Source organism: Argentina silus, assembly GCF_951799395.1.
Source record: "Argentina silus genome assembly, chromosome: 4".
NCBI lineage: Eukaryota > Metazoa > Chordata > Actinopteri > Argentiniformes > Argentinidae > Argentina > Argentina silus.
This window is the reverse complement of record NC_139658.1, coordinates 8,153,425-8,163,215: the sequence shown is the minus strand read 5'-3', so window position 1 is coordinate 8,163,215 and position 9,791 is coordinate 8,153,425. Positions and strand designations below refer to the sequence as shown.

The window sequence follows — 9,791 nt, the reverse complement described above, 5'->3', positions numbered from 1 at the left end:
TTCTCTATTCTCTCTCTCCCTCTCCCTCCTACAGTGTGGTTTCTTCCGTCGGGCCCAGTACAAAGACAAAGTGCCTCAATACCACGCGGTGAAGATCCCTCGTCAGGACCGGCCCCAGTTCCAGAGCAGTGACAAGCCAGGGCTCTTACACAAGAAGGAGTGGGCTACACACTGGACCGATGGAACCTCCTGAATACTAGCACTCACCCCCTATGGCTCTCTCTCTATCTACTCTCTACCCTCTACAGTGTGACAAGCCAACCGATGTGCACATAGACTGAACGCATCACCACACTGTTTGTGCACATAGACTGAACGCATCACCACAGTGTCGTGCACATTGAGATGTGCCGTATCACGACTAAATGCATGAGTGCATTTACACTGACTGGATCAGATCGATACTACTACTGCTGACTGGGGACAATCTATATTGGTACCATGCCCTGCGTTGGTGTTTTACAGTTATACTGAACACGGATGCTGACAATATCAATACTTACCAATCTGACTGATAGGATACTTAAAGACTGCAATAAGAGCACTAACACTCAAATTGACTTTCACAGGCGGATCGTAGGAGAACACACACACACACACACACACACACACACACACACACACACACACACACACACACACACACACACACAAACACACACACACACACACACACACACACACACACACACACACACACACACACACACACACACACACACACACACACACACACACACACACACACACACACACAGGCATATGCAGATTCTATCCCCTGATCCCAAAGCCACTGCCGATGACTTGGACTGCTTCTTGCCTTAACTACTGTAGGACTGAAGAGGGCAATGATAAAGTGTTTATATATTATTGTTTTAGCATTTTATTTTAGTTAGTTCTGATTAACTTTAGGAGGCAATCATGAAAGAACACCAGTTCACCTTTAGAACATGGTTGAACGTTGTGAACATGCTTGTGAGTCCTCAGCTGTGTAATCAGTTGACTTGATCATGACACCCATTCAAGGACAGTGTCCTCCTCTAGAGTCTAAAAGAACATGAAAACATTTGGCATTTGTATTTGGGTTTAGCAATTCACAATAACAATATATGTTGCCTGAATGAACTTGAAAAACCCCCCAGAAAGAAATACAGCAGGTAAACAACAATACCGTACTGTAGCCATCTTTTTATAAGAGACATATTGAAACAAACAAAACCATGTTAGGTTAATTCCAGCATTGTACATCTGCGTTCCATTTAGCCCATTGCTAACATGACATTAGCTGTGACATGACATTAGCGACATTGAATGACCGTGGTTTTCATTGTTGAAAAACCTCTCCCAAGGATTTTACATAATTTACAACACTTTTATTTGTTTAGTTTTTTTTGCATATAAGTGCCTTATGGTAGAAGACCTGGCTTAACTCACAAAGAGAGAGGGGGTGAGTGAAGGAGACATACGATAACTAACATTGTTGCTTTGGAGCTACGGAGGATACAGAACGGTACTCATCCCACCAGGATCAGAAGACGCGAAAAGAGGAGGTTCCTGGGACCGTGTGGCGGCGGAATATACTGCAAGGCATGAAGAGTCAACTTGTTTCGTAGATATTGCTGGACAATCTTGTATTAGCTGCATGAAATTTCGAATATGGCTGTTCAGATTTCTTTTTTTTTCTTTTCTTTTTGTCATGTCATCCAATGTTTTATTTATTTCTGACTGGCTGCACTGTTTTGTTTTAACATTGTAAATATAATAAAAGTCAATACATTAGATTCATGTCACAGTCGTCGGGGTACTACAACACAAGATAATGTGTGGTGAAAACTGACTGGGTTTGGTGGGAGGGTATTACAATCCAATAGGGGTAGCCTACCAGCCTTGGGTTGCATCTCAATAGTCCCAATAGTGGCTTCCTTTTCTTGTCTCCTCTGATCTGCACTGATCCTAAAACAAGGTAGGTGGAAATAACACATGAGACTTGTGAGAACACTTCTGTCATATCAGTGTAGGTGAAGGAAAGGAGGCAAGATGAGAAAGACTATTGAGACTACTGAGTTCAGGGGAGGCTAGTTACTGCCATCAGCCTCCACTGACTGAGATGTTCCGTAGATGTCCTAGGTTGGGAACTGAGAAGAAACTTTAGACTATTGAGATGCATCCTTGATGTCATAGATGGTAGCTCAGGAGAAATACTATTGAGATGCACTCTAGGTGTCCTAGGTGGTAGTTGAGGAGAAAGACATTTAGGACTATTGAGCTGCATCCTAGATGTGATAGATGGTAGCTGAGGAGACTGTTGAGACTATTGAGATGCACCCTAGATGTCCTTGGTGGCTGGGTGCTCTGTTAGCTCTCTGAGCTCTGCTGTGGTGGCCTTCCATTATACAGGACATTACATGTTGAGGACACTAGATGGCAACAACACTCTGACTGGAATTAAAAAATGTACCCTGAATCACCAAATAGTGCATTTTTGTAAAAACGACAAAAATACACTGAGTAAGATGTGCAGAAACATCCTATTTTGGAACAAATTGATATTGAAGGACATACTAGTTGTATGTGTGTAAATAGAACTGCATTTGGAAAAGTGTATCAATCTAATTTATATTGTATCTCATTACAATATCATTGCCTGCATTCTGTAATGGTACAATGTATAGGTAATATCATTGCTTATATAGATTTACCTTATCATATTTTTCATTTGCAGGGAAATATTGGCTATATCCTCTGAAATGACCAAGTGGTCCTAATAAAATAGCCGAACCATTACTGGTTAAAGGGAAGATGAATATGCTGGTAGTACATTTCACAAAACTTAACATGTTTTTATAATGTAGTGTCTGGAATAAATATAAATAAACTCATTTGTTTCCATTACATAATCTGTTGTGTAAACTATTTTCTCACACAATTTTCTCACACAAAACTGGATAGTTTTAATGTTACTGTAACTGTAGTTATTGTCCAATCGAACCACATGCTCTTTATTTCAAATACATTTACTGCACATCAAGCAAAGCACATAGTAGTAAGTCACAATGCAAGAGTGAAACCAGACTGATTATAGATACAGAATTATGCCTACCTGTGACAAGGTCAATTGATTCATATGCTGGAATCACCATATGCAAACAGAGAGTAGGGCAAAGACACTATACTGCACTTTAACATTTTTAAATCAATCCAATTTTCCACAAAGGCCATTAGAACTTACTCTCCCATAGCAAATACCCATGAGCAAGCTTAGTGTGTCATCCTGGTTGTCATGGTAATTAATGGGTGGACCTGTCAGAGGTTCCGAGGGGGGTTGTTTGACTATGGCTGTAATAGGATTGTCACCCATTAGGTTCTTTGATAAGCCAAGGCTCTGGGTGGTTCAGTGACAGCCTTTCCATAGGGAACACCAGGAGTGACAGTGCTTTGATGTGAATCAATTTGCAGGGATTTATCTGTTTAATAACACATTGGGTAAAGTCAGGGAGACCCTCAGGGCCACATAATGCCCGTCAGCTGCTCTTCCTCCTGGCCACAGCTAATTCCCTGGTCCTTCTAAATGGAACCGGAGAAGGACGCATATTAAAGAGCAGTAATTTCTCCCTCCTGTCCCCTGTCCCCTGTCCCCTGTGCCGGGGACCCTCTGCCTATCCATCTCTGCATCTCCCGGGGTCCATAAACTAGTGGGGGTGGTGAGTATATATAAGACTAGGGTCAGAGGCACCTATCATAGAAGTTAGGCTGGAGGACACAAACACTGAACACAAGACAGAGAAGAAGTAGCATCATCGTCTCCTGGACCTTCTGCAAACGGCCGCCAACACCGCCACCAACGCCTCCACCTCCATCCAGACAGAGGCGGTGACTCAGATCCACACAGGTGTCGGACAGACAGAGCTCCATCTCCATTTCCTGATCCAAGCCAGACATGGACACTGCATTTTGGGTGACTCTTCTTGGGCTAGTCCTGGCCATGGCTGGGGTGGGTCAGTCTCTCCAGGAGGATGGGGTACTACAGGACAATGACAACAACCTGCCCAGGAGCTCAGAGGAGAGCCTGGCCGAACGCCTGCGGGAACTGGTAAGGCTGGACCACACCGGGGGAGGCCGGTGGAGGCAGGAATCGGAAGACAGGCTCATTGTAATGCACAGAACGGAATGAGGAATCGTATCAAACACGTGATACAATTCCTCATTCCATTCCATGCATTAAAATGAGCATGTCCTCCGATTCCTATGTCCACCAGCCTCCCCTGGACCACACAGACCTGCTAGGTCAAATGCATATTATCAACTATGTCGTAGATACTGTATGTCAGTCAGACATCTTTGTTTCCATGTTCTAACAGTGTGCGGGTATATCCTATTCGAAACCTACTCACCTGTGGTTGACAACGTTGTGTTTAAGGACTATAGAAAAGTGCAGATGGCCACCCATTGTTTCTAGTCATACATTGGTCAAATAATACATACTTTCTAATACTTGGGCTGCCCTTGATTTAGTTTGCCTGCTTCTATGGAACCGATGGAATACTGTACTTTCAATACTGTACTTTTGAGTATTTAAAATATTTATTTGACCCTGACCTGGGCTGAACCCAACCCACCATTTGGATAAGTATTCTGTTTGAAATAACAGAATATGATTATGTATAATGTTTGCAGCTGTTTCATAAGTTATGAATAAATCAAATATTATTTGCACATACTCTATGTAGATGCTCATCAAGTCATGCAAGTCATATGCCTTTCTCTCTCTCTCTCCCTCTCCCCCTCTCTCTCCCTCTTTCCCTCTCTGTGTCTCTCCCCCCTCTCCCTTTCCCCCCCCCCCCCCCTCTCTCTCTCTCTCGTGATTTCATATATTATATAATAAATCATATTAATCCGTTTGAGAGACATATCCCTTTCATGCAGTCACTCGGGCGCAGCAAGGGGGTTTATGCCCCCGAGTGGCAGGGGCAGAGCAGAACAGATCCCACTGATCTGGGCTGTACTCTGCATACATATGAGGACCAATGGCAATGTAGGAAATTTAGGGTGGGCACAGTTATGCTCAACGGGGCACTGATATATACAAATGTGAAGGTTACACCATTGTGACAGACTGTTGTCAAGGTTACACCTGGCTATGGTTACCAGCCTGAGGTTTAGGAGGAGAAAGGGGATCCTTTTCTGGTGTGGAGTAAAAGTGCTATTTCATCTAATCGTATGACAATAATATGTCATGATGGTGATGATCGGAACTGGCATGTGCTCTTTAACTGCATGATCGTTGGAAAGATGCATCTTTTAAATCTAGTAGCTCAAAGGAAATCAGATATATTCACATGCAGCACAGTAAATGGACAGGATATATCATCCAAAAGGAAGTCAGCAGGCGGAAACACAAGGTTACTTTATAATGTGTGTCCATGTGTGTCAATGTGCACTCATGTGTTTCCATGTGTGTCTTTGTGTATGTACATGTGTCTGTGTCTGTGCCCGTATGTGTGTCTCCGTGTTTTTCCGTATGTGTCCGTGTGTGTCTCCATGGATGTCTATGTGTGTCTGTGTGTGTCCGTGTCCATGTCCGTGTGTGTGTCCGTGTGTGTGTGTGTCTGTGTCTGTGTGTGCGTGTGCGCGTATGTCCATGTGTGTGTGTGTGTGTGTGTGTGTGTGTGTGTGTGTCTCTGTGCATGTCCACGTGTCCGTCCCTGTGTGTGTGTTCCAGGAGAGTGAGGACGGAGGCGGTAACAGTAACAGTGTGGACGATCGTCTGCTGATGGCCGTGCTACAGTCTCTCCTCCAGGGGTCACAGAGGTACGCCAGGAACCCCTCTGTCCTCCACCAGCCTCAGAGGTGAGTAGCAGCAGCTGGCCACTGCGGTGATGAAATGAGCTTTGTTACTGTGTGAGAGTGTCCCTCCCATAGAGAAAGAAGAACACTGTATGGTTAGTTCTGCCTAACACATATCCCGTGGGTCAGTTGATGTTATTTCATTCAGGCCTTTTTTTTTTAACGCAAATTCTTTGTTTCAGACAATGGGGTCACATTTATAAATGGTTTATAAACGGTTAGAATTTGATAATAAATCACTTATAACAGTTATAATACTACAAACAGTTATAACTCATTAGTTTAGATTGTTGAATCTAACCAAGTGTTAGATTCACTTGGTGCTTGCCAAATAAGGAGCTTGCAATCAGGAGCCTGTGGTGGCACAGTTGGTTGCACAGTTGGTTGCACAGTTGGTTATTTCCTGAATTGTGGGGATGATTCGGCTGGCACCAAACCGATTCAACACATCTTTACATACATGTCCACCGTGCAGGTTCACAGATTTGATTTGTTCATATATCCACTACTTACCCCTTCTCTGTGTTCACTGATGTGTGGTTAGTGCTCTGAGCTGGTTTGGGTATATCAATGAGTAGACCACATTGATAATTAAGTCACGTGAGTACTCTTCTATCCTGTGTACTTATGGAGAAAACCTCTGACCATATAAGAGGTACCAACATGTATAACTGATGAAATGTCACACTGTTAACCATTTATTAATGAGTTATTAACATTTATTAATGAGTTATCAACATTGGTAACTGATCAAATGTGACCTTAATGTCAAGTGTTAGAGTACGTTAATTAACAGTAATTACACCCATAATTACACACATCCGGTATGTAAAAACTAGCAAATACAATTTTCCAACTGTGCAAACACTATGCAACAATTGCAAATAATATTGCATTATTTCACATCAGGGTTAGTTTTCTAAGCATTTATAAAGCATTAATAACTGGCTCTTGATTGCAAGCTCCCTATTTGGCAAACACCAAGTGAATATCGATCAGTCTAAACTTGACTTAATTAATAACTGTTTGTAAATGGTTTAGAATTCAATCATAAACGGATTATACATGATTTACTAACTAATTATAAACCATTTATAAACCCTTTACAAATGTGACCTTAATGTAAAGTGTTACCGACAAATCTTGATTGGTTAATAAATACCAATATAGCACAAATGTGATTATAGAACCTAGTCAATCCTTTTACCTTCAATCCTGTTGAGAGAAGCGCAAATATCAGTAGGAAAATGTATAAATATTAGGCTATAACCACTACTCTATGGTCCCTCCCTCCACATCTAACCATGATCAGCATCTACAGGGTTAACTTCCCCCTCTTCCATTAATGTGATCATGTGGCTCAGGTTTGGCCGAGACTCCAGAGGAGAGATGGTGTCACCGGACCGATTACAGTCTCGGGACTGGGAGACCGCCCCAGGCCAGATTTGGAGCATGGCAGTGCCACAGAGGTTTGGCAAGAAGTAGTCCAGCCTGACACCCCCATGCCCATGCTGAGAGGAGCCCTGTGCCCACCCATCTCAGCTAGAGGAGGAATACAAAACAGCAGCAGCCCTGGAAAGGCCAAATATGAATAAATAAAACATCCAGTACGGTAAAAAGACATGTTCCTTCTCCTTGGCCTGCTGAGTACCATTAAGCCCCAAATGTTTAAACCCCATCTGCCTCCCTACCTACATACAGTACCTCATCCCTGTTAATTCACTGGTCCCTTTTTGAATTCAGAGAGACTTGAGAGAGCATGTTGAATGATGGAGGAAGGTTGTTGTTACAGTGTTCTAGAAATAACCACATGTGTATGCTGTACATAGGCTTCATATATGTTTCATTGTTGTTCTACCCATTATCTGTTGAAACAATAAAAACGTATTACTTGAAAGGGATAATGTGTGTCTGACATGGTTCTCAGGGATTAATATTGATTCGATATGCAGGAACATACAGTCTGTGTTTGGACGACTTTAATTTAATCCAAGTTACATAAGCAATTGATGTCATTCGGAGGCTTGCTCAGTTGATCTACTCAAGATGGGGAAGGGGTTTGAAACCCTTTCCTGCCAAAATCAATTTGAAGATATGGGGTCTGAAGCCCTGCAACAAACAAAATACTCTTATCATACAATAAGCTACAGTGTGTGGGTGTTCATGGCATCAAGCAACAACATCAAAGGGAAACTTATGAAATCACGGTTTTAACATGGATGGCACATCTGCATTAAGCAGATTGATGTGCTTAGTTGCGCTGTCATCCAGCGAGCACTCACACTGTCTCGCCTTGACACATCCTCACCACCAAGCTCCACACTCCACAGTCCCAGTAGCTACGGGCACAGAGATAGACGCATAATTGTCTGTCACTTCTCAGATGGATTAATTCTGACAGCTTTAATTGGCTCCTTCAGAGATCAGAGGGATCTAAATACGCAATGACACACACACACACACGCACGCATGCATGCAGGCACGCACGCACGCACACACGCACACATCCACGCACACACACACACACACACAAATACAGCTGGACATTCCATGGTGTAGAAGCATGAGCATGAACGTTCATATTAGGGATTTCGATATGTGGTCTGAAGAACACCATTTGAAGCCAATAAAATACTGCATGCTACTGTACTGTATATTACTTAGTGTAAACCCTATGACCAAGATAATGTCAGCCATTTTGTAATTGACTCATTTAAATAGTTCCATGTGAATAAAAACTAACTCATTGTTTTCTTCCCTCTCTCCACCACTTTCTGTGACTGCTTCTGACACTTATTCTTATAAGAAGTGTTTCTTGCGATGATTGTGATGTAACGCTGGTTTACTTACTTTCGGTGAAAGTACTTATTGTAAGTCACTCTGCATAAGAGCATCTGCTAAATGACGAGAACGTAATGTGAATGTGATCAGGGATCTTGTCCTTGCGCTCTTACCCATCAGCGAGAACCAGTCTCCCAGTCACTGGTTCCCAGTTAATGGCTCAGTAGGGTTTTTTAGCCCTGCAGCATCTGGGGAGCCACTCTATAATGGCCTCCATGCTGATTAAAAGATGCTTACATGCAATTACTCTCCTCCACTCTCTCTTTGTTACTGCAGCCAATTACTGGGAGGCGAGCAAGCACGTCAATCCCTCTTAGAGGAGCCTTTTACTGCGCTGCCCTTCCATCTTCGTTTGTATGCGTATGAGACAAAACAAGACAGAGACTGCTACTGTAGAGTTGGATATTGAAGTGAGTTATCCAACTCTCCATCCTTAAAATAGACATGGTTTGTCAATGCTACTGTCACTGTAAAACATTGTCATTCTGTACAGGTATCACTTTATTTGGTTTTGTTCTTCTGTTGTTTTTTCGGCAGTTGTGGTTTGATTTGATTTGATTTGACTTCATTGGAGATTAAAATACTCTTTCATCAAAGATGCACCTGATCCAAGTAGATAGCACAAGAAAGAATGAAACACAAAAAAAACACTTGTCTTTGATGGTGTATCTGTTTATTTCCTGAAGTATTTCAGTTTTTATAATTGTTTAAAAATCTGTTGCCACTTGTGTTTCCCATCAAAGGTGCCAGTTGACATGGGATCCCAGGGTAGTGTTGCACTGGGGGAGGGAGGGGCTTCATTCTCTCCATGCAGCTGGGGTCCTCTAATAAGCACAGCTGGAGACAAAGCCATGCAAACTCATTTGAATTTCATGAGTCATGAGAGTCGGCAGGGGGTCTACTGTGCAAAACATGCATGTGTGTTTGGGTGTGTTTGTGCGTGTGTATGTGAGAGAGAGAGACAGAGAGGGATGGAGAGATGAATTAGTGGTGTGTGTGTGTGTGTGTGTGTGTGTGTGTGTGTGTGTGTGTTGATATCTATAGTTTGTATCTTCTTGATAGGAGTGTTATCTACAGTAACTCAGCACATTGTAATCGAGTTGACA

General features: G+C 42.6%; 2 protein-coding genes across 2 annotated transcripts in view; both read left to right on the top strand.

Annotated features, from left to right (window-relative positions):
- Positions 1 to 917, top strand: part of itga7 (integrin, alpha 7) — a 33,681-nt gene extending 32,764 nt beyond the window's left edge. The window contains 1 exon segment of the mRNA XM_083667450.1: positions 35 to 917. Coding sequence (XP_083523576.1) covers positions 35 to 193 — 159 coding nt within the window. The 3' untranslated portion in view covers positions 194 to 917.
- Positions 918 to 3,937: 3,020 nt separating this feature from the next.
- Positions 3,938 to 7,329, top strand: npffl (neuropeptide FF-amide peptide precursor like; the record flags this gene model as incomplete). Its single annotated transcript, XM_083667668.1, has 3 exons — positions 3,938 to 4,090; positions 5,720 to 5,847; positions 7,209 to 7,329. 3 exons carry the CDS (start codon positions 3,938 to 3,940, stop codon positions 7,327 to 7,329), a joined length of 402 nt encoding a protein of 133 aa, XP_083523794.1.
- Positions 7,330 to 9,791: the final 2,462 nt, after the last annotated feature.